The sequence below is a fragment of the Phacochoerus africanus genome, chromosome 4 (genome assembly GCF_016906955.1).
Source record: "Phacochoerus africanus isolate WHEZ1 chromosome 4, ROS_Pafr_v1, whole genome shotgun sequence".
In the NCBI taxonomy this organism is placed as follows: domain Eukaryota; kingdom Metazoa; phylum Chordata; class Mammalia; order Artiodactyla; family Suidae; genus Phacochoerus; species Phacochoerus africanus.
In genome coordinates, this window is record NC_062547.1 from 144640821 (window position 1) to 144666006 (window position 25186).

The window sequence follows — 25186 nt, forward strand, 5'->3', positions numbered from 1 at the left end:
CAAGTCATGGAGGAGGGGCTTGGGAGTTGTGCAGTTTTCTAGATGTGATTTGCTTTAGAGAAGACACAGGGGGGCACTGTGCCTGCTCCACGCCCTGCGGGGCACACATCCCCACCCACTGGAGCTTGGGGGGGGCTTTCCTGGGGGGGGGGAAGGATGTTGCTGAAAATAGTTCCGTTTGTCTCCCTTTGGGAAGGATGGGCGGCCGGCATGGGGTGTGTTAACTACAGGATGATTGTCCTCCAAGCCAACTGAGCAGTGCCCACTAGCTGGGAGTCTTGCCCTCCAGGACGGCTGTTCTTGAGGTAGAAGCCGTGCTGGCAGCAGTTTGCCCCGGCCCCACACACTCGGCAGCTGGTCCATCGCCTGTTCTTGAAACCCAGGGCTGGGAGAGGTTGTTGCCCAGCTAGTGTCGCCCTGGTTTTCTCTGCCTGGGATGTGCCCGAGTGGCCCGCCAACCCGAGGTGGTCCCAGCGAACGGAAGCCACAGTCCTTTGCTGAGTCACCCGAATTCTGAGAAGTCAGAAGCACCCTGGGCTGTGGTGCTTTGGCTCAGTTGCAACCAGCCGAGACCACGTGGGTCTCAGACTCAATCCCCGACCCTCTCATTCCTTCCCTCCTATTCACCTTGAGGTGCACAGGGCCCCTTGAAGGGCAACGCTGGCCGACACCGACAGAAACAGAGGCCCAAGTTAAGGGGTGAGGATTTTGCCATTACTGCGACTGTTAATTAGGTGTCAGGCGTGGAACCAGTCACCAGGAAACTGGCCGTTCTTTTTATTTCATTCATTTGTTTTTCATTGTTTTCATAATGACTGGAATGAGCCTTCTGACCACGTAACAGTCATAGAAAGAAATGCATTTGTGACACAGCACAGACCACGTTTTGCTGGCTCATGGGTAACTGTTGGCGAATTCTTCAGGGAGATACGGGCCTTCTTGTTTGTGTGGCCTCAGTGCAAAGTCCAGCATGAGAATTCGAGCCATGCCAGGGCGAGGCTGTGGGCCTCCAGTCGTGCGGGGTAGGGGTAGGGGGGTCCTCTGATCGGCTTCTCGAGGTCGCCTCCTTGCCTGAAGATCCAAGGACACTGGATAAGCCGGGACCAAAGTTCTAGTCTCAAATGGTCCGCGAGTATCCCCGACCTAATTTGGACTCAGACCTAATGCTGAGCTCCTTGGGGTAAATGAGGGAAAAAGAGTCCTGGCCGAGGAGGAAAATGGTGACATACGGCTGGGCTAAATGGGACTTGGAGCCCACATGTGCGTTTAGAGCTCAACAGCTGTTCACTGGGTGTTAGGTACACACACCTGTCCGAGCCCCGGGTAAGACACTATGGATGGGTGAAGAGCATTTCAGGTAAGGAGGATGAGAGCCAGAGATGGTCTAAGGCGGAGGAAAACAGCCTTCAGACATGTCTCTTGTAGGAGGGGAGCTTAGTTCTTCCCCCACCACAACCACTAAAAAGAGAAAAAAATTAAGCCAATCGCCAGGATCAGGACACTTGGCACACAAATCCAGATTTCATGCTGGAGCAAATCAGCGTCTGGATGCAAACAAAAAAAAAAAAAAAAAAGAATTTAGCTGTTGTCCTGTGGCACAGTGGGTTAAGTGTTCAATGTTATCATTAGCGTGGCTTGGGTTCAGTCTTTGGTCTGGGAACTTCCATATGCTCTAGGTGCAGCCAAAAAAAATACCTTGAGCCTTTCACAAAAATTAACTCACGATGGATCATAGGCCTGAGTGTAAAATGCAAAACTATAAAACTTCTGGAAGACAACATAGGAGAAAATCTACATGCCCTTGGGTTTGGCAGTGACTGTTTAGATACAATACCAGAAGCATAATCCATGAAAGAAAACATTGGTAAGTTGGACTTCATTTAGGTTAAAAACTTCTCTGCAAAAGACATCATTAAGAGAATGAAAAGCCAAGCCACAGACTAGGAGAATATATTTGCAAAACCCATAACTGATAAAGGACCAGTATATTAAACATGTGAAGACCTCTCTTAAAAGTCAACTGTAAGTAAAAAAAAACAACCCATTTAAAAACTGGGCAAAGGGTCTGGACAGACACCCCACCGAAGAAGGTACACACTTGCAGAGAAGCATGAAAAGATGCTCAAGTCTCTGCCTTAGGGATTTGCAAATCAAAGCAATGAGATACCACCCCACACCCACTGGAATGGCTAAAATCCAAAACACTAACAGCAGATGCTGGCGAGGATGAGGAGCGACAGGAAGTCTCATGCATTGCTCGTGGGGATGCAAAAGGAGAAAGGTGCTTTGCAAGACCAGTTGGAAGTGTCTTTCCAAACTGAACATAGACTTATCACACAACACCATTGATCGGTGGCAGTCCCACCCCTAGGTGTTTACCCAAATGAGTTGAAGACTTAGGTCCACACAAAATCCTGCCCACGTGGAGTTCCCGTTGTGGCTCAGCAGGTTAAGGACCCTTTGTTGTCTCTGTGAGGATACAGGTTCGATCCCTGGCCTCACTCCGTAGGTTAAGGATCTGGCATTGCCACAAGCTATGGTGTAGGCCACAGATGCAGCTCGGATGCTGTATCGCTGTGGCTGTGGCAGAAGCCAGCAGCTGCAGCTCCAATTCGGCCCCAGGCCCAAATATGCTGCAGGTGCAGCCCTAAAAAGGAAAACAAACAAACAAACAAATTCTGTCTGCAGTGTACATGACAGCTTTATTCATTACTGTCAAAACTTTGAAGCAACCAAGATGTTCTTCAGCAGGTGAATGGACACCCTGTGGACACCAAGACAACGGAATGTTATTCAGTGATGGAAGGAAATGAGCTGTCAGGTCATGAGAAGACATGGTTGTGTGGTGCTGAGTGGAAAAAGCCCCTCTGAAAAGATCGCAGTATGGTATGATAGCAACTCTGACATTCTGGGAGAGGCAAAGCTGTAGAATCAGTGAAAAGATGGGTGAACAGGAAGAACGAATCAGTGGACACAGGACCTGTCTGGGGCAGTGATACTCTTCTGGATGCTACTCCAATAGCAGATACAAGACATTCTGCATTTGTCAAAACCCAAACCCATACAACCCGCAGAACAGAAAGGGTGAATCCTAACCTAAACCGTAAACTTGGGTTAGTTGTAACAATAATAATGTATCAATATTGGCTCATCAGTTGCAACAAACGACACTAATGAATGAAGTTAATATTAAACTTAGGGAATAGGGAGAGCTATATGTTGAACAATTTTTCTGTAATCCTAAAACTATTCTTTAAAAGGCTATTAAGGTGTTCCCATCGTGGCGCAGTGGAAACGAATCCAACTAGGAACCATGAGGTTGTGGGTTCGATCCCTGGCCTCGCTCAGTGAGTCAAGGATCTGACATTGCCATGAGCTGTGGTGTAGGTTGCAGATGTGACTTGGATCTGGTGAGGCTGTGGCTGTGGCTATGACTGTGGCCAGCAGCTATAGCTCCCATTTGACCCCTCACCTGGGAACCTCCTATGCCATGGGTGCAGCCCTAAAAAGCAAAAAACAAACAAACAAATCTATTAATGTATTTTTTTTTGGCGGGGTTGGCGCGGGGCGTGGGGGGGGGGGCGGTGACAGGGAGTTCCCATCCTGACTTAGAGGTAACAAACCTGGCTAGTATCCATGAGGATGTGGGTTTGATCCCTGGCCTTGCTCAGTGGGTTAAGGATCCTGCATTGCTGTGAACTGTTGTGTAGGCCCACAGCTGCAGCTGTGATTCAACCCCTAGCCTGGAACTTGCAAATGCCCTAGGAACTTGCATATGCCCTGGGTGTGGCCCTAGAAAGACTTTGTGTGTGTGTGAGTGTGTGCATATTTACATATACATGTAAATAAATATTTTTTTCAATCTAGATTTCCAGTGTCTTCTGGGAAGTTAGGTTTGGCCACACTAAATCCATACGTTGCTTGGTAATAGAAGATGCTCTTCTTACCAGCCCACTTCAGTCCTTTCTATCTAGAAAGCCTTTGGTGGGTTACCTGTGGCCAAAGAGTCTTTGCAGCCTCTCCCATTAAGAGGAGGAGTCCTTGAATCTAGGTGGGCCTTTACCCTCTGACTGATTTGACCATTACATCAACTCTAAGCCCAGGCCCTCTTGGACCCCAGCTGCCATGTCAAGAGCCCAGGCCAGCCTCCTCAAGGATGGAGGACGACTAGCAAGAGGGCCTGCAGCCCCAGCCAAGCCCAACACCCCCGGCCACGCATCAGCGGATGCAACCACATGAGTGAGTCCAGGAAAGACCAACAGAAAAGCTGCCCAATTAACCCACAGATTCGTGGCGAAGAATACACCAGGGTTGTTTCAAGCTGCTGAATGTAGGCCAGTTCTCTCAGCGATAGTTAACTGACCCAAGTCAGAGTCACAGGCAGCTGCCTTGGGATGGGGATGGGGCTGGGGCTGGGGCTGGGCTGCGCAGGAAGGTAGAAGCCATGGGAGCTTCTCGCTGTAGCACAGTGGTACGTGGAGATTAGCCCTTCCATTTGCAGAATCTTCTTTGAAAGAAAATGACTCATAAATGAGATTCTAAGAAGTTAGGAAACAAAACAAAACCCACAGCTAATGGCTGAGGCAACAAGAAAGATAGTTCTAACATTGGCGTGCAAAGCCGGAAAGCCTGGGTTTGATCCTGGCACCACCAGTGACTGTCCATCCGGTGACAGTCCTTGGCCCTAAGCCTTCCCCTGAAGGCGGAAGGAGTGGGGCTGACCTGTCCCTGAGAATGGAGATGCTTCACCGGGTGCTCACGAAGGGCTGCAGAACTAGAAGCCACTCTCCTCTCCCAGTGACAAATAGAGTTGGCATCAGGCCACCGCTTTTCTGGAAGATCTTGATTTTTAAGGAGGAAGTAAACAAATGCTGAGAAAGAAGTCAGGGGATGTCCCATGAGGCACTAAAGATACTGCAGTAATTCCCCCAAATTAAAAAACCACGAGGGGATGCTTTTTTCTGACCGCTGGGGTAGGGTGGCGGGGCTCGTTAGGATTAAGAGAAGGCAGTGAGGACAGAGCACGGTTCCAGCAGTGGAGGAACCCAGCCTTGGAGTTCTCCCTGCCTAAGTGGTCCCCACCCCGAAAAAATAACTCACTGCCCAGTAGCCCCATAAATGAAACTAATTTTTCTCATCCTTTCCGCTTAACACACACACACATTTGCAAGTTATTTCTGGTGACCTAAAAGCTGTGTGCATGCCAAATGCCTTCACATGCTGCCAGAGTCAACCGTCCCGTCCGGTTTTAGTGGCCAGTGAGCGGCTAGAGGACAGGCCCTGGAATTCAGAGGATAAACAAGGCCCGCTTCCAGGCGGAGCTGTTTCTCTGGAGCGCCGTTGGCTCCTTCTGAATTTGATTCGGCGACTCTCAGATGCAACCTGGGGCGAGCTTTTGCCTGGGGAGAGAGAGCTCCAATTTTACTTGTGGTTTACCTGTTCAGGCAAGATTCACTCAACAAAAATGGTTGGAACACTGGCTGTGGGCCCAGCGTCATTCTGAGTGCTGAAGAAAGAGTGACTTAAAGAAAAAACAAATTAGATGGTGCTCTTGTTGTGGCTTAGAGGGTTAAGAACCCAACTTAGCGTCCTTGTGGATGCAGGTTCGATCCCTGGCCTCGCTCGGTGGGTTAAGGATCCGGCATGGCTGTGGCTGTGGCTGTGGCACAGGCCAGGGCTGCAGCTCCGACTCAGTCCCTAGCCCGGGACCTTCCATATGCTGCGGGTGTGGCCCTAAAAAGAAAGAAAAAATTAGAGTTTCTGTTCTCATTGATTTTATATTCTTGTGGAGACAGAAGGAAGTCAGTGTCTCGTATATCAGATGTTGAGAAGTTGAGCTTCGGGGGGCCTCTCCCACACTGTCCTTTCTGCCCCTCTGTTCCCCCAATCCTGATGTGTATGTTTCAGGTGCTAAGAGATGGTCCAGGCTGTTCTTCTGCCCATCTTCCCCCACCAGCCTCCTGTCTTGATAGCCTGGAGCTCTCTGGCAGTCCCTGAAAAGGAGGAACGTCTCCTCCGGAGGCAGGTGGTGCCCCACCTTCAACCTGGACCCGCCGGGGTAGGTAGGCAGGCGTGTTCCTGAAACTTTCAGAAACCTCTGCATCCCACGGGGTACCTGATAAGCTGCATGCCTACCTGTTATTTATTGAGATCACATGAATCACTAAATGAATAATATGCACTAGACAAGGGATAACTCACGGCCTCTGCTTTAAAAGGAATTTTACCCATCTAAGTGCTATTTGATGCCAAAAGAGTTACACCCAAACAGGCAGCTGTGATTTCGCTGCAGGGATCTCTGTTTGTCGTTCTTTGGGATGCAGGGATTTGAGAGAGGTTGTTTTCCTGGGCAGTTGGATCCGTTTTCTGTGGGAGAGGGTCTTCCCTGTGAGAGCGATCCTGCTTCTTATGCAGCTTTATGCTGAAAAGATCCCTTCAGACAGTTTTGCCTGAAAACCTGGTGGGTGCTTCCCACCTTGAGAAAGAGCTGGAAAGCATGATAATTTTCATAGGGAATCGTTTGCCTGTGCTTCCTGCTCCTCACAACCCGCACGGTGCTTCCAGCCTGCTCCTTCGGGGTCATGTCTTGGCCAAGCCTGGAATCATCCCTCTTACCCCTCGGACTCTGAGGCCACCACCGCCACGCTTTCTCCACGTACCAGGCCCCATTCCCCTGACGTTTTCGGAGACTGTCACTGGTGGGACCTGCACTCTTGTCTTCTGAGAGGCTTCCTGGCAGCGTTTCCCCTTCCCCAGCCAAGATCTCTGTGGCCAGGTAGGAGCCCAACTGGCCTCCCTTGGGGGAAGATGGAGATGCCTGCCTGGTGACCCATCTGATTTTTACTGGTTCATTTTTACATGCTTCATGACCCAGCAGGATTTCTTTCCCAAGCACCAGGGCTGTCAGTGCCACTTGGATCTGTCCAGCCCGCTGGCGGGGTTGCGAGGGGAGGTGGGGAGTGTGGAGGCAGGGTCCACACACCATTCCCAGGCTCAGCCAGCATCCCCGTTTCCCAGCGGACTGGACGTCACGAACGGGACCAAGTTTGCCTTCCCATGGATTGTTTTCTTCCCCCCACTTTATAAGCTCAAATCATGCAAAGGGTCTGCATTGTCTCCATTAGACTCATTACTCTTGCTAACTAATCCTAAACAAACCCCCCCCCACCCCGTCCCCATGTGCCATAATACGGAGTAGATGCTGCCGCCTTGGGGTTTAATTAAGCAGATGAATGAACAAATTTCATTCGGAATTTAGCTGCATTTTGTACGTGTTAAGTAGGTGGTAGGCATTTTAAACCTCCAGGTTTTGGTAGTATCTTTAGTGAAGGAAATTGGCTTAGCATTTCATAGGGCTTTCAGCAATTAACATTTTGCAGGGCTCGCAGGCTTTCACGCCTTAAGAGGACTTCGGAAGGAAGCCTGAAAGGGCTTTTCTCTTGCTTCAGATAAGGGATTGCGTGTCTCCTTCCCTGTGTATATCATGTGGAGGAATCTTTTTGGTAGACCCAGATCCCAAATTGGGCAAATTAAAATCATATTAATATTAAAGTACTGCTATTTAAACCTTTTTTAGTCCATCTGGACAGCAGATGCTTATTTAGCTAGGAACACATTTCCAGTTGGAAACAGCCTTGGGGTCTTAATTTTAACACCCTCTCTGCATGAGGAGTCTAGAAAACCACATGCTCCAGGCTGCTTTGGTCACTGCACACTGCTTCTCCAGGGCAGGGTCTTAGCTCAGGACGGTGGTTCCCAGAGTGTGGTCCTGGGACCAGCATCCTTGGCATCCCCCGGCAGCTTGTTGGAAAGACATATTCTCAGGCCCCATCCAGACTTCCGTGTCAAGAACTCTGGAGGAGGAGCCCAGCGGTCTGTGATTTAACAAGCCGGGCAGGTCCCTCTGACACATGCTCGGGTCTGAGAACCGTCATCATAGTGCATTAGGCTAATGGACTTCCGTGTAGGAGTAAGACTGGATACACCTCAGTGAAAAGCTCTCAGGGCCAAGTGAGAGCTTGGCACTTCGATTGTCCCTACAGTGGTGGCAGTACAGGAGCTAAAGTGTGCCGTGCCCTGGCCTTCAGGGGAACCCAGCTAGCTCACCGGTGCTGTATTTCACAGCTCACCAAAGAGGCCAGCCTGCTGCTTTGCAAAGGCTTGCCTTTGGGTCACAGGTCAAGAAAGGGTAGGGACATGGATTAATCCAGCTAGTAGGTATTTTTATTGAGCATCTGCTCTGTGTGTAACCCGAGAAGATCAAGACCTTTGCCCTGACAGAAAAAGAGATCTCAGGTCTGTGAGACTGAAAGTGGTAGGTGGGCATCCCCACACAAGAGATGTGAGGTGTTTAAATGAGCACCCCACCCTGATGCAGGAGTGGAGGACAGGGGGACAGAGCTGAGCTGGACCAAGTTCAACAGAGTCTGGACAAGAGGACTTCCGTGCCTGTCATGGGGCCACTGTGAGTCTCCCAGGGGGCATGTCTTATGCTGCGTTTGCTTAATGTATGTGACCGCAGACCATGGTTTTGCAGGACTTCTCTTCAGCCTCTTACCGCAGGAATCCACAGTTTCAGCAATGCTCTTCCAAAACCCTCTGCCTCTACGGGGGAAGTGTATGTCTCATGATGGGTGGTGGTATTACCGCAGAGATCCTTCAAAAGAACTGCGATTCAGTTTATAGATAGCTACATGGCCACAAACGGCTACTGAAGTCTGAAATGAGCTATAAGATAACAGAATGGGTTATACTGTGTACAGAACATCCGTGAGCCTTGGGATCTGGCGTAGGGAAAGCCCACGTGGCCTGGACATTGAAGCCTTAGCTCTGCTGTTCCCTAACTGTGTAAACTTGGGCAGATTCCTTGCCCCTCTGAGTTAAAAACCTTTTCTCTGCGTGGTAATAATAATAATAATAATAATAATAATTAATAATATCTGTCTTCAGGGTTTTCGTGGGGATCAGATGAAGTATCCTGCATAACACTTAGTAAATGGATGGCCTGGCTCATAGCAAGTGGTCAGTTAAATTGGTTGCTACCATTATTATTTTTTTTAATTACCTTATCATCATTTGCTCTTCGACTGCCCCCTCCCACCACCACCAATGAACAAACCCCTAGTATTGATTCCTTTTAGCTATAGCAGTAGAGAGTCAGTGTTTATTTTGGTGTATTTGTTTGATCGTGGCGTGACACAAAGCAACTGGATGCCAAACACTGAGCTAACACTTTTAAGACAAATTAAACTAAAACGAAATCAACTACAAATCATAAACTGCACGGAGAGCCGCAGAAGCATTCCTCTTGCAAGTCAGGCTTCCAGCTGTTTGCAGGAAGGCATCAGTTCAGGTGTTAACCCTCCAGAGCCTGGTCAAGTATCTACTCTCCTGTTTCTCCAATGGGTGGAGCCAACCGGAACTCTTCTCATTAGATTAAAACCTGATCCCAATCCCAAGTCTTCACCGAGGGATAATTTAGCCTCAGGACTTCCTTTCTAGCCTAAGACTCTGTGTAAATTTGACTGTCATTATGGCAAAAAGAAAAAGTTTCTGAAAAAAATCATCCTGAAACTCCACATCTTAGTCATCCAGCTGCATTTGTTCCATCTGGTTCTCTTCCCGTCTCTGCCAGCCTCCTTCTCCAGGAAGCAGTGAGGTTGTCCCGGAAGCCACCCCTCAGTATTCCTTCCAGTGCTCCTTATACATTGAAGGGGCGATGGGGTTGCTCCTTGGCTGTTGTCAGCAAACGCTCAGACAAGGGATAAAATAGCCACTGAAAGGTAACCTTGTTTCTTCCTGTTGCCCTTTGCGAAGAAGCCCTGTTTTCAAAGGGAGCCAAGTCAGCGTGGTCTACAAAGAAAGAAAGGCAGAGATGCCTGGCCAAGGCGGACACATTAGAATCCTAAGAAGAAACGTTGGTACAATGAAAAGCGCATCATTCAAGGAGAATTTACTTGCGAAGAGGGGGGAGCAGGAGAATCACAAGGGTTAGTACAATCAACCAGGGCTAGTAGCAGCCAACCAGTTACCACCCTTAGGCCAAAGGACGTGAGTAGAACGTGGTTACCAGTGGAGTTCCTGTCATGGCTCAGCAGAAACTTTCGGAAACTTTCGAATCTGACCAGCATCCATGAGGATGCAGGTTTGATCCCTGGCCTTGCTCAGCGGGTTAAGCATCCGGCATTGCCGGATGAACTATGGTGTAGGTCACAGACGCGGCAAAGATCTGGCATTGCTGTGGCCTGCAAATGCAGCTCCGATTCAACCCCTACCTTGGGAACTTCCATGTGCCGAAGGTTCAGCCCTAAAAAGACAAAAAAAAAAAGAAAGAGAGAGAAAGAAAGAAAAACTGGTTACCAGAACCCAGAAGGGGAAAGAGTTCTATGAAGTCAGCACCTTGAAAAGACCTTTGCTCAAGGGACTCGGCCAGGTGGAGGTGACCTCTCAGAAAGAGATAAGGGAATAAATATCATGAGATAAATACCTCGGCTGTCTTCTTTCCCCTGCTCATCTTCCATCCCCCGCATTGGTGACCCCAACCGGAAACCCTGTTGTGACATCTATGCTGTTAGCTGCCAGTGCGGAGGGCAGATGCAGAGTGGGTGCTGTGCCTCACAGGTGTGTAGCATGATACCACTCATAAGAGCCCAAGCGTGGGGCCAGAAGGGGTAACCGTCCATGGTGGGCTTCTCCCGGGACAGTGGAGGAATGAGGTCGTTCTCTATGTGCAGGTGGAGAATGTTAAGAGCAAGGCGTAGGCTCGTGTGTGCAGCTGTGGTTCTCAGCCCAGGCTGCACATTTGCATCACCTAAGATGCCTCAAATAAAAACTCTGGACACCCAGGCCCCTTCCCTGGAGCCTCAGAGATGGGTGGGATCTGAGGTGTGGTTCTTACACTTCCTAGCCGATTTGATAGGCAGCTCCATTTGAAAGCCAGAGTATGTGCACTGCGTGATCCTGGTTATATGTACAAACCCTGGGGAATATACACGGACAGGTGTATGTACATGTTTGTGATGCTTCTGGAAAGATACAGGAGAATGAATCAGGGTGGTTTTCTCTAATGAAGGCAGGTCGGGCAGTAGCTTGTCCTGGAAGAGACACGGATTTTTCCACACTACACTTATCATTTTAGAATATTTTTTACAAGTGCGCGCATGGATATTTGTGTTTTGAATTCAATTTAAAATAGATTTGCTCAGTTTTGAAACTGCTATTCTTTTATTTCTCCTCTCCTTAAAGTGGTGGAGTATATCTTTATAGGAAAGAATTTTCTTTTTTTAACCTTAACATTTGTTAAACTCTTAGTAACTAACGATCTGAGTGAGATGCCTGCCATTTGATGGAAGAAGAAGGACCGTACCAGGAAGGCATTGTTTTTGGTGTGTTTTAAGTGAAATCAGTGCAGTTTGAATCACTCATTCAGCAGCCCGATGCCTCCTCTCCAGGCTGGTCTGTCCAGGGCTCCAGGTCAGTTTAGTAAATTGTCACTCTTTTAGGACAGCAGAGGAAATTTGTCTCAAGGAGCTAAGTAGAGCGGATGCAGTTAGACCTCCATGTCTGGACCAATTTCAGATTTCTTCTTAAATTGGGAAGCCCTAACTTAGGAAACCAGAAAGTCAGCCAGCTCTCCTCCCACCCTCTCCACCAACGTTGTGAAATTTCAGGAGTTCGATCTTCTTGAGCTCTGTCTCGTTCTTTCTCCTCATCTTCCTCTGTCATTCTCCATCTGCCATCTACCCAATTTCCTTTAAAAGCTCCATTTCAAGCAGAATATACAGTGGAAGGACCTTAACTCCTGACCTTGGCGGAGGTGCGCTAGAGTTACTCCATAGGAATTAGCGGTTGCTCCGGTAACCTCAAACACAGTCTAAATCACCTGGATTCGTTACTACCCTCTGCCTTCTAGAGAGTAAGATCACCAGTGAAAAAGGAACAATTTAGTAATGTTATAATTCTTGAAAACATTTATTGTAAGAATAGAAGAAGGGATACCGTTCGTGATCAAACACCCTAAAAGCAGGCGTTTTGTGCAGTTTTTTGGTGAGAAAAGCAGTGATGTAGGAGAGAAAGCATCTCTGGTTTTGAGCAAGTTGGAAAGCCCTCTTGAGTTCATTTTGTTCACCGCTGTGCTCCGAACCTTAGATGATCTAAGCAGGTGAAACTCTCAGATTAGAATTTAAGGACAGGATGGTGGAGTACCCTGGTGGCCAGTGGCTAAGGATTCAGGGTTTGTCACTACTGTGGCTCAGGTTCAGTCCCTGGTCTGGAAACATCACATGCCGCAGGCATGCCCCACCCCACCCCCACACCCCAAAAGGGAAGAATTTAAGATTTATAGCGGGGAAAATTTGAGGAGAAGGAAATTGGCAAGGCTGTCGTCGTGTCATGTCAGACATTCCCGACAGGGATGATTAAAGCCCATAAACTTCAGCCTCTCGACCTGAAGAGGACCGCCTGCGAGTTGGAACATCCAGAGCTGAAGCACAGGAAGATTTCTCTCTTAAAATAACTGTGGTGGCTTCAACTCCGTCTTGGAGGAAGCCCATCCGCTCCCCTCCCTTAGCTTCCGTGCCTGTGCCTCCGAGCACAGCCTCAGGGTAGAAGTGCATGTAACTGTCTGCCTCCCCTGGGGGAGAAATGCACCCCCCCCTCCCCACGCATCATCCTCTTTCTCATTCTTCTCTCCACCCTTGTGTGAAAGTGGCCTTAGAGGAAATGCACCCTGAGTCATCCTGAGGCGGTACTACAATGTGCAGTTGTCACAGTGAAAATAAACTGGCAGGAGATCAAGGATCAAGAAGCAGAGTCATGGGAATTCCGGACACACTAACCCAGGAGCGGCAGGGTCCCATGGGAGTGACTGACACAGCCAAGGTGATCCTGGCAGACAGCAGTGAGGCCCAGCCCTGTCCCAGGGCAAGACGGCAACTAAATCACTGTTGGCAGAGGCACACCACCCACTGCCCTTTCTCAAGCTTCCACCCTTCCTTAAATCTTGATGGAACCGAGCCCGAGTTGCCCCTCATTTGTCCTCCTGGCATATGGCACCACCCGTCGACTCTCTGCCTCTGTTGCCCGCCTGGGATTGGAGCCCCTCAGCACCATCAGCCTCCAGAATCAGCCAGGTCTGACGGACAGGGCCTTCCCAGCCTGCCAGCGGGCGCAGAGTCACTGCCTTCAGTTCAAGACATCCTGGACATCCCTTTGCGGCTCAGCGGGTTGAAAACCCAGCTAGTATCCGTGCGGATACGAGTTCCATCCCTGGCCTCGATCAGTGGGTTAAGGATCTGGCCTTCCCGCAGGGTGTGGAGTAGGTCACAGACGCAGCTCGGATCTGCTGTTGGCTGTGGCTGTGGCTGTGGTGTAGGCCAGTGGCTGCAGCTCCAATTCCACCCCTAGCCTGGGAACCTCCATGTGCTGCAGGTGCAGCCCTTAAAAAAAAAAAAGTAAACAAACAGCCATCATACCAGGCATGTGGAAAGAGGTCAAACACTACTGTCCCCTCAACTCTCTCACAGTCCACCTGGGGGAAATCAGACCTATGGACATGCAGGGAACATTGCTGCCACCGAGGGACAGATGTTAAGTAATAAGTGGGTGGTCTGGTCATTCCTTCAAAAACATGGTTGAATAAGTGCCTTTGCGTTTACATCGTGTGGACAGGGTTTTACCCCCTCCTTCGCCTTCTAGACTTGCTGTAAGTTTGTTGGGTTCTTGTCCACCTTGGTCCAGTTTATTGAGAGCAGGGACCGAGTTCTGATTTTATGACCCAACTTTTTTATCCTGTTAACCAAGAGACTTCCTGTCTCTCAGATTCTGCCATTTTTCAAGCATGGGGCTCATCAAAGAAAAGATGATACGGTGTCCCAATTCTTTCTTTTTTTCCGCAGAGGTCTCTATGAATTTCATGTTTTAGATGCCCACCCCCCCATTTAAAATTCGAACTAGAAGAATGATGTCGAGAGAAAAGAAATATCAAAAGGAATGAAAAGGTGATCATTTGATCATGTGGATATGCTGCATTTTTAAATTTTTTCTTGCTCCTCACCAGAGACTTTCTCATTAAGACAATTGTACCTTTCTTCCTCCCCCCAAAACCAGCAGTTTCCTAGCCCGTGTTGCAAAAATCTGTAGCAATTTATTGTGTACAGCTCTGTTAAACTGAAATTTAACGTGCTTTGAAGGATTGTCTTCTGGCCTTATATGGAAAAGGAAAGTTCTTGAGAATTAGTTTTTTAAACTCTGAATCAGAGTAACCAGGAAAAATAAGTGAAGAGAGACTAGGCCTTGCCATGAGTCAAAAGAGGTTTTGCTAGTAAATTTACATGCGATACCCAAATCGCTATAAGGGGGAGAGTTCTGGCTCTGTAAGGAAATTCTAAGTTAAATTCCCTCTGCCTCACGAGCAAGTTATTAATTCTTCCTTTTTTTAAAAGTAATTCGGTGAATTTCGTTATATTTATAGTTGTATAACCATCGTCACAACCTAATTTTAGAATATTTCCACCACAATAAGTCTTCCTTTAATTTCGGGGCAAGTCAGTTAACATGCCCACAAGCAAGCACCCTGGTTCGTGATTCAAAGAAGGAAAACTCTTCTTGTAGTATTTTTCTTTGCAAACTCGGCTGATTTTTTCAGGCTCTTCTTGCACTTCCAGAAATGTCAGCTCGGGGAGCTTATCCTTTTCAAGGTGCAATTCAGTACCCAATTCCGGTGGCAATGCAAAGCGAGGCTTACTGAACCCAAGCTCAGTTGCTACTTGGCATCAGGCTCGCGCTGAGCTGGGCCACAGAGAGCTCAGTTAGCCATCCCCTGAATGCCCCTCTTGAAAGGCAACCCCGCCGGCCCTCTGCCTCAGCCCTCTCCTTTGCGCCAACTCCTCCAAGCAAATCCACCATGGAACCCACTGAACTTGGCAGAGCTCAGGAAGAATTGAGTCTCTGTTCAAAATGTGCAGCAGAAACCTAAGACCCTCCTCTGAATATGGAAACAGTACGTGGGGCCCCCAAAGCAGGAGATTTCAGTGTGATTTTCAGCAGAACCCAAGATAGGTGCTGCCATAGCCTCACACTTAGCTCTGCTCCAGGTTCATCCAGAAATGCAAGAATTTGTAGCAAAAAAGAGAAAGAAAACACTGTCTCTGCTCAGATGAGCTGACCTCTGAAGACAGTCCCCCTTTCCTGGAAGAGCCTGTGGTGCTTTCCTGCGTCCATGGGGCGGCCTTTGCTCCCCGAGGCGGCCATGAGACTGGAGTGGGTATCTGTGCAGAGCTGGAATCAGGACTCCTCAGGCTGCAGACTTTGGTGTTGCTGAGTGGGGCGTTCAGGTCCAGATGATCGGGGCCGGGTAGAGACGAGGGAGCAGAGATGAGGGCGCTGCCAGTCGTGGGGGAACTTCGGGAGGACAGAACTGCCTAAAATGAAATGTTTCAGAGTTTGCCCTGCGTGGTAGGGGATGCAACTTCTCCCTAAGTCTTGGGGAAAAGCCACTTTTTCTTGATTCAGTCTGTCCCGGTGTTGGGAGCATAGGCTCTGGGATACGCTTATTTGAGTTCGTGTCCCAGATTGACTGCTTTTGAGCTGTGAGGCCGTGAAGAAGTGACTTGACACATCAAAGCCTTCTCTGTTTAGTAGGAATAGTAATAATCTCTCCCTCATAGGTTTGTTGTGAGGATTGAATGAAATGAGTTCACATAATCACATAAAGCCCTTCTGTGTCTTCTGGCGCATAATAAGTGCTCAGTAAACGTTACCTAAAGGTCGTATTTATTTTCACAGTAACTGAGGACCTGAACTGTCTTTGGGGGGCGGAGGGGTGTCCTGAGGTGCTGAGTCCTGCTTGGGGCTGGGCACACCTGCAGAGATCCGGTCACATGCGAGTTGCAGCGTAACCCAGCCCCTGCCCTTCTGACCATCCCCAGAGTGCCCTTGGCACTGAGCACCAGAGCAGGCTCAGTAGCGCGGGAAGCCCATACTTTCACCTGGTTGGACACCCTCGGGTCACATGAGGGGACTGAGGGAGTGTAGAGCAGAAACACAGGTCAGGAACCCAGGCAAGGCTGGAAAGAGCTGGGGCTACAGGAAGCCGGAGCCTCTTGGAGGAAGGCTAGGACTGAAATGAAGCTGGGGAGCTGGTTTTGCTCCGCATCCTCACCCTGCAGCCACGAGGTGTGTTGACCCTGCTGGTGCCCAACTGCTTCCGCTTGACGTGAACACCTGCCTTGTTCTCTCCCGTCACTGTGTGTGCGCCTCCTCCCCCTCGTGGTTTCTGCGTCCCCAGCTTTGGGTCTCCAGGGCTCCGTCCTGGAGCAGAGACCCTGAGCCAGGTGGTTCCACACTTTAGTCGTCTGGGGCCAGAGGGACTGAGTTCCAACCCTTTCCATCCGGAGCAGAAGGGAGAGCAGGTTCTAGGTGTGCCCTGTCCAAGACATATCTTATTTAGCATGCAGTTATCGTGAACTTGGCGCTACGATTTCCCATCACCCGGTATTTGAGAATAACGAGCAAGTCACCCTCCACCCCAGCAGTCCCCTGGGTCATGACTGTATGACATCACAGGACAGGAATGGACGTTTATAAGCCTGGTTCCCCCACAAAGTAAACTCTGCTTGATATATGTTGGTGTTGAAAGTAGAAAAATATGTGGGAAAGAGTTCCACGAGTTAAAATAAAAACACAGGTGCTTAAATAATTAGATTGGATTTGTTTGCAGAGTTGCTTGGTGGAAAACCTTGCCTTTCACTGCTGTGGATTTGGCACCACCACTTTGGGAATGATGTGGGAATGGGGGTGGGGGCACATGACTAAGGCCGGCCCACCTGAATATGTTCATGGGAATTGTTTTCTTTTCTTTTTTTTTTTTTTGCTTTTTAGGGCCATAAGCTAGGAGTCGAGGTTCCCAGGCTAGGGGTCGAGTTGGATCTGTAGCTGTTAGCCTATACCACAGCCACGGCCATGCGGGATCTGAGCTGCCTCCGCGACTCACACCACAGCTCAATGCCAGGTCCTTAACCCACTGAACGAGGCCAGGGATCAAACCAGCATCCTCATGGATACTAGTTGGATTCATTTCCGCTGCACCACAACGGGAACTCGGGGTTTTTTTGTTTTTTGTTTTTTTTTAACTTGAAGTAAGTTAAGAATCTATTTGGTCCCCGAGAATAGTGGACACAGCCGTGTTCCTCTCACATGAAGAAAGTCCAGATGCTGGCTTACTCCAGCGTGCAGAGAGAAGCAAGAAAGGCAGAGCAGCCCCTGAGAGCTGGCTTCCTGTACCCCCTTTTCCTTCCTCTAGGTCGAGGTGTTTCACTCTTCTGCATCCAAGTACGCCTCAGCCATTCAACAGGTGTTTACAGAACGTCCCCAACACGTAAGCGCATTACGTTAGAGACGAGTTAGGTGGGGACAATGCCCTTAGAATGAGAGTTTGCAGAAATATTAATATCTTGTGTAATTATATATTAATATATATATATAATTAGGTACTATGATATATACTTTATATATATTTATATATTTTTCGATATATATGTAATGGATAGAAGTGGTCAAATCTACAAACTTCCGCTTCTAAGGTCAGTAGGTGCTGGGGATATAAAGTACAGCACAGTGAAAAAAAAAGAACAGTCATTCCATATAATTGTATTATATATATGTACTATATATCTAGTGTGTGTATATATATATATATATGCAGTAACTGGAAAACCAGACGGAAAGGTCTAGATGCAGTACCGCTGGACCTCCCCAGCAGGAGCAGTGACTTTGAGCTGGCGTGATCAGGACGGCTTTGTGATCATAGTGGCGCTTGAGCCTGGGTTTTGAAAGATGGGTTGAATTTGGACAGAAGGGGCCAGGGGTATTACTAGGCCAGGAGAACAGTAGGAAAGGCTCAGAGGCAGGAACGTACCGGGCACGTGGGGGGAGCCACTCATAATTGACTCTGTCTGAACATATGCTTTTCATCTGTAATATTGCAGTTGTTTTGTTGCTTATGTCAATATGATTTTTACGTCTTTAGGCGCTAATGCTAGGAAAGCCCAGCGCTGTTGTCTTCCCGTTGCAGAATTCCAGGCTAGCTGGATCCCCGAGGACATCGTCTGTCGATTTGTCTTGTGTAATTGACGTGCCTGAGATGGTCGCTACTTTGAGCGCAGTTTGGCTTCGCAGTCAAACAGACCTCACCATCTGGAACTCTTCTTTATTTTTTTTAGGCCCAATTTTCTTCCACACAGGGCCTGTTTTCGTTTCTCCAGTGTCACACAAGGCCAAACAACATTCTGCTGCTTCTTTGCTTTGAGTTTTATGTTGTGAAAAGCGAACAAAGCTGGTCTGAAAAGAAGCCGTTTTCTTCTTGTCTGTGCGACGGTCCAGCATGGAACACACCAGGCAAATTCTGACACCTTCAGCTTTCAGCAAGGGCTGCTTACCTTGGAGTCAGGCTGTGGGTCTAAAGAACCAGCTCTGAGCTCAGAATGGGGAAAGCAACGCAGAGACAATTGAGACAGGCCAGACTCTGGTGCGCTTAATAAGGAGAGGGTATAAATAGGGATCACATAGCCTTACAGAAAATTCCTGCTTATTTTTGCTCCTTAGACAGGCTTGCTATGTTTAGCTTGCAGTTACTGTGCTAAACCTGCTAAAGCGAGCCTGGTATTTATTTTCATTTGGATCAATGACACCCTTTCTCTTTCTCAAATTATAAGTGAATTAGGGAAACAGCATCCCAGCTGTTCGATTCTAGCTCATACATTGTCACGAAGCGCCGTCCACTGTCGGAGTTACTGTTGGACCTTTGCTTCTGGAGCGTTTGTGTTTCTCTTAGTCCAAGGCCCTTCTGAGCTGTCCTAAGAGCTGACTGTTCCTGTCCCCCTCACGTGTTTCTGGAAGTTAAGCACTAGTAAGAAATCCCCTAATATGCCATCTTTTCGATGAAAAGGGAATCATTATATTCGAGACCCTACGCGTCAGCCTGAGCAAGTTTGCCTATCAGGATTCTTGGGTATAAGTAAGAGAAAACTCAGCCCAACTAACTTAGGCTGAAATGGAACACGTCGCATCACCTATGTAATAGAGAAGCTCAGCAATACCTGCGTCAGGTACGCATGGATCCAGGCGCTCCGATGTTGCCACTGGGACCCTGCTCTTGCCCTCTCTCATCTCAGTTTTCCTCTCTGTTGACTCTTCTCTTAGATAAGCACTTTCCTTCAGATCTTAATAGGGTTGCTACCGGCTGAACTAGTTTCCTGACAACTCCAAATCCAGGAGAAAAGAAAGAGCCTCTCTTCTCTAAAAGTGTGAACAGTCAGCTGGGGCCAGTTCCTCTTGGTCCAGATAGAATCACCTCTCCAGGCCCTTAACCAGTCTCTGTGGCCGGCGCCTTGAGGCTCTGCTGGGCTAGGCCTGCACGGCCTGCTGCTCCTCGCCTGGGCGGAAGGAGAGGTGGATGCTCAGAGCCCTGGGCCTGAGCACGTAGGAGGGTGTCCCCAGAGGGGAGGCAGCCCTGCGCAGCTGTCTGCCCTGCAGGCCATTCTGACATGGACTTCGTGAAGGATTTGGTCGCCTTATGTGCCAGGAGGCAAGTCTGTCTTGCTTTTTATTGCCATCCCCACAATTCCTCATCAGTCTTCTGCAAATGTCCCTTTTGTTCAGTCCAAATGGCTTGTTGCCGACTTTCTTATTTTACTCCTAGTTCGCCGACCCAACATAGTTTATGGTTTTTAAAAATGAAGAATAACGTAGTTTATAGTTTTTAAAAATGAACAAAATGTCGTCTTACTTAGCTCTGGGTCAAGCTGATGCGCTTAAAAAACAAATTTCCGGGAAGAGGCTTTCGCTATCAGTGCCTGTTGCAGACCGTCCGAGGACACGTGGCAAACCCTGGCATCCTGGGGCCCAGCCTCCCTCGGTTTTAATGACAGTGTTCCAGGGAGTGTGCCTGAGGATGTGACGAACCAGAGGAAAAGGAATCTCAAAGGACTGGCCTGTTCTCCTCTGTGAGAGCCGTGAACATGCAGGAACAGTGTATCCTTAGGCTTAGCGTCTCTGGGAGCCCCTGAGGCCAGGCCGCTGGCTGGTGGCATCTTCTGGGGGCCTGCCAGCAACGGCAGGAGTAGCCAACAGCCAAGGCCTTGGGCCTCGCCCTGGTCTCCAGCTTGTGGTGATGTTGCCGAAAGCCTGTAAGGGTGGGTAAGAACTGAATCTTCTGCCAGGATCACATTGAGCCACTGGAAAATTCTACCTTAGTTTGATCCTCCAGGACCTGATTTATAGTCCTGAGCACAAATTTTGCTCTCAAAGGTTGAAAATATAATGACGGAGGCGTTCCCATCGTGGCTCAGTGGTTAACGAACCCGACTAGTATCCATGAGGACAAGGGTTCGCTCCCTCACCTCGATCAGTGGGTTAAGGATCCGGCGTTGCCATGAGCTGTGGTGTAGGTCGCAGATGCGGCTCGGATCTGGCGTTGCTGTGGCTGTGGTGTGGGCTGGTAGCTACAGCTCCAGTTAGACCCCCTCGCCTGGGAAGCTCCACATGCCATGGGTGCAGCCCTAGAAAAGACAAAAAGACCAAAAAAAAAAATGAATAGATAAAGAAACAATATCATGAAGGGGGGTGTGGTCTCCATAAACTACCGGCTGGTGGTCATGGTGGTGGCCGACATTCACTGAGCACTCGTGTGCCCAGTACTTGACCTGTATCTACTTGTGTTATCATCGTCATAGATGAGGGGTTGTTAGCAACCCCAAGTTGACGTGGGGGGGAAGAGCACAGAGAGGTGACCAAATTTCCCTCTCGGTGGAGGTGGGCTTTGCACCCAGGCCATCAGATTCAGGTAGCACCCGCCCCCAGCCACTCTGCTGGATTGCTCCCCCACGGGGTGAGGGCAAGCTTCTAGGGTGGGGCATGAGAGGAGAGAGACTGGAGCAGCCCTGCCAGCTCTCCCTTCTAACCCTGGGGCCCCTAGCATCGCTCAAGTCCAGGGTCTGGGCGGGTGCGGGGGCTCAGGAGGACCTGGGAGGGTCAGGAGCGGTGAATAAGAGGCTGAACAAAAGAGATGAGGCCGGAGTTTCAGAGAAGGAGGGCGCAAGGGAGAGCAGGAAGGCGTTGGAATAAGCTCTCCCAAAGGATGAGAATATAAAGGGTCCAAATGAGAGATCCCGGGAGAAACACGGTGTGGGGACCGTCTGACGGCCGGCCGCTGTCACCAGGCACTCGTCTTGGGACTTGATGGGCATTCTCTAGCCTTCCTGCCAACATCCCGGTTTTACAGGTGGGGCAAGTGGGTTTCAGGTGGATGAAGTGACCCCCTCGAGCTCACAGAGCTGGGCGGAAGCAGAACCAGAGTGTGAGCTGAGGCATGTATGACCAGGTCTGCCAGCGTCTTGAGGGCCCATCCCTCATTCCCAGCCATGAAGTTGGAGCTTTGACAGATGCTCAGAGATAATGCCATCGCAGCTGGTCCAGGGCTGGAAGGCAGTGGCTGCTTCCTCCCATCACAGGGAGGGAAAGGCAATGCCGCCTCCTTTCTTGCAAAGTCTCCACCTTTACAGAGCCACGTCTTTATTCTGCAAGTATGTGGACAGAAATTCCGCAACCCTCTAATCTCATGTAAGCAGTGTTTTTTTCACATCATGAGGTTTCCTTACATTTGCTCATTTCTGCCATTAAAACAAAAAACTAAAAACTTTCCCTCGAACGCTGACCATCTGGTGGTCACGACACTTCCCTACAAATTGAAGAGGAGGCAGCCGCCCCTTTGCAAGCCCAGCCTTGACCTCTGGCGTCGACGCAAGCCCAGAACCTGCTGATGGCAGGTCCATTTTGCCCTTGGGTTTGCAGTTCAGAGCCTGACCTTCCTCTTCGCTTCCCCCCCCCTTTCTTTCCTTTTAATACTTGGAAGGCATAAGTGTCCCCCTAAGGGTGGGAGTGACTTCAGCACTCTTATCAAAGGAGAGCTTTACGGCTTCGATGTGGTAGCCGTTTCAAAATCTGTAGCCTTCACATACCCACCTGGCCCCTGGCGTCAGCTAAAACCGGGGCAGCTTCGCATGACTCATAAGCCTTTACTAAGTGCAGGCATTTTTGTATTTCAAGTCTTTGGGTGCCAACAAGTTCTGTGTCGTGTTTATGTGTTTAGAGCACAGTTGGCGCATGTGTTATGTGAGCCAGCTACCTGGCAACACCTGTTCCCCAAGCAGTGTTGATAACCAAACAAAAACGTGAGGCTCGTTACTCTTTCTCAGAAAACATACACAGTAGACTCAACTTAGAATAAAACATAGCAGCTTAACGAAGGCTGAGAGAAGAGGGTGATTCACCATCAAGGTGCCCTGAGCTACCTAGCAGCCATGACGAAGAAGGCAAAAGTCTGACCGAATGTAAAATTCAGCTGTCTCTTTGAAGAAAGCATGCTGGCTCATCAAGAAGTGCAAAGTTCTGAGAGTTGTTTATTATGAGTCTCTGCATTAATGCTTTTGAACAGGGCAATAGACAACAGGGCAATAGACTACATCTTCTGTAAATGTTTTATGCAACAATAAGTCAGGCTCTCTGGATACAGCTGTTTCTCCTATTCCTTCTGACTTACTGTAGAGTAAGATGCAGAAGGATTGAAAGCTCCTTTTTACTGTGATGCAGGAAGGAGAACAACAGGAACCCAGCAGGTCATTTTCTGGTCATCTGCCCGGTTACGGGAGTGACAGGTGGAAGGCAGGAGCTCTCTTAGAGAAAATCCCTCCTGTTGCCTCAGCCCTGCTTTTGACAGTGACTCTAAATTGAGGTTTTTAAGAGTACCGACACCTGAAGTGCAGATACCTGTGTTGTTGATTGAAAGCAGATACCGTGAGGCACAGATTATGTTTGAGTGAGGAATTCAATAGGCTGGTGGGGATCCTTGTCCCCACAGGGTTCATTCGAATTCAGCAAGCAGTTCTCAGGTGCCTGTGCTCTGGGTGCTTCAGTTCCTCTGGGCCCTTCCAGGTGGCCTGACCATGCTGCGAGGTGGGCTGAGGTCGCACTGGGACCCAGAGGGAGGATACTTCGCCTCACCCGGGGGCTGCATTTTGGGAAGTGAGTACAGGTTACCCGTGTGAGGACAGGGGATGTCGCAGGCAATGAAAATGCTCAGTCGCACACAAGGAGGCAGAGATACTGTGTGTTGGAGACCCGGTGAGCCATTCTGCAGGGTGTGCAAAATAAAGAGGCTGGAGGGAACAGAGGCAGGAGCCCGGAGCGTCACCCCGAGGCCAGCGTTCACAGCAGATGTCTTTTTAGGTGACGCCAAGGTGTGTCTCCAAAAAAAAGGGGCAGGGCCTTTGGATTGTTTTATTAATTGTAGCTAAGGTTTTCAAGAGCTCTTATTAAGTTCAGGCACTTTGCTTAGCCATTTATAGCCATTTACCTGTACGTTATTTTATTTCACCCTCGCCATCACCCTCTGAGGTACACGTTTCTTTCCCATTTTCTAGAGCAGAAACTAAGGCTTGGAGAAGTTAAGTAGCTCCCCAGCTGTTTGGGGATTTTTTTTGGTCCAAGGCCTGTGGCATTGCTGAATTAGAGCACCAACAGACTGAGAATCTGGTGTGGTGCTCTGGGGCTGGTGGGCGGTGGGGTGGACGACCTTGACCTAGATTCCGCCCAAGGCTCCCTAACCCCAGAGATTTGCCTTATAGAGAGTTTTTGTTTGGTAGAGGCCACCTGGATGCCGAGGGTGGTGTGCCCAGCTGGGTCCTGGCAAAGCTAAATGGTTCCTCTTCCCAGGATTCAGCCGCAGCTCAAGGGCGGTGCCAAAACTTCCACAGCTTTAGAAACCAGTGTTAGCTCTGGAAGAGAAGGTTTATCTTCCTGTGTGTAGCAGCAGGAAGGCTGACATCCATTTCTTCCAAAGAGCCTCTCCGTGTTGTTTTAACGTATGTTTTAGGGGCGTTCTTGTCGTGGCTCAGCGGAAACGAATCTGGCTAGCATCCATGAGGATGCAGGTTCGATCCCTGGCCTCATTCAGTGGGTTAAGGATCTGGTGTTGCCGTGAGCTGTAGTGTAGACTGGGGGCTGCAGCTCCAATTCGAAGACCGCTAGCCTGGGAACCTCCATATGCTGCAGGTGCAGCCCTAAAAAAACACCATTAAGTTTTAGAAGAAAGGTGATGGTGGGAAGGACGAGACATCGGCATGTATACAGGCCCCTCCTGTCCTGTTCCAGCTCTGAGATTCTGTCCCACTCCAAGGCAAAAGATGGGAAACTACCTGCATGTTCATTGGGAAAGATCTAGGTGAAACTAACTGGTCCACCTCTGCGATGGAGAATGGGAGCCACTGAGAAGAACGAGGGCATTGACCCTTCACGGGCTGGCAGAGAAATTGTGAAAGAAAACAAGCCATGTTCCAAACCGTCGAAAAAACAGTACTGTTAGCTTTTAAAAGAAGCGGGGATCACGCGCAGGCGCCTTCGCTGGTGCCAACGCCCACCCACCTGCGCACACAGGCTTGTGTGTTCATGTAACGTCTCCAGGAGGGAGTAGAAGAAACTCATGATAATGGTGACTTCTGGAGAGAGAGTCCGTGAGAAGGGAGGCTTATTTTTCCCCGCCTACCTTTTCAACTGACACCCTTTTATAATGTTGGGAAATTTCATCAACGGATGTAATAGCCAATAGATTCATATAGAAACGCAAGAGCAAAGCCTTCCCATTCCCCAAACAGGTTGCAAGGTATTCATCTATTTCATGTATGGATGCGTCTGTCAACTTCCAGCCCAAGGCTGTGAATTATCCGTCCTAAGAGTACTTTAAATCTGTCTTTTACAACCAGGCAACCCTGGAGCAATATAGGATTACCTAGGATCATAAGTAATTGGTACCCTTATCCAAATACTTGCTGATACACTACGTCTGCGTTTCCAAACAAGTGAGCAATGAAGTACTATATTGAACTCCTAAGCCTTATACCTGTCAGGGGCTGATAAAGTGCATGTGAGCAGCTCCTTTGATACACGTCCAAGTCCATTATCAGAGATAAGCAAGCTTAAGTGTAAACCTGTGATTTAACTACCTTTCAAATTTGATATGGAGCTATAGGAGGAATGCCAGAGAGCTGACATGCTCAGAATACATCTGCCGCTCCAGCTCTTTAAAAAGATTTTCCCTTCCTATGCAAAAGGAGACCCAAAGGCTATCTCCTGTTTA

The 25186-nt window shown here is 49.0% G+C and overlaps 1 protein-coding gene across 5 annotated transcripts in view; it reads left to right on the forward strand.

The window, feature by feature from the left end:
• ARHGAP26 (Rho GTPase activating protein 26) overlaps positions 1 to 25186 on the forward strand; it is a 459207-nt gene that overhangs the window by 382055 nt on the left and 51966 nt on the right. Inside the window, exon 21 of one of the 5 annotated variants that reach the window (XM_047778930.1) lies at positions 17300 to 17393. The exons of the other annotated variants lie outside the window; for them this stretch is intronic. Coding sequence (XP_047634886.1) covers positions 17300 to 17378 — 79 coding nt within the window. The 3' untranslated portion in view covers positions 17379 to 17393. Of the gene's footprint in view, positions 1 to 17299; positions 17394 to 25186 lie in introns of those variants that run through there. 5 annotated transcript variants of the gene reach the window in all.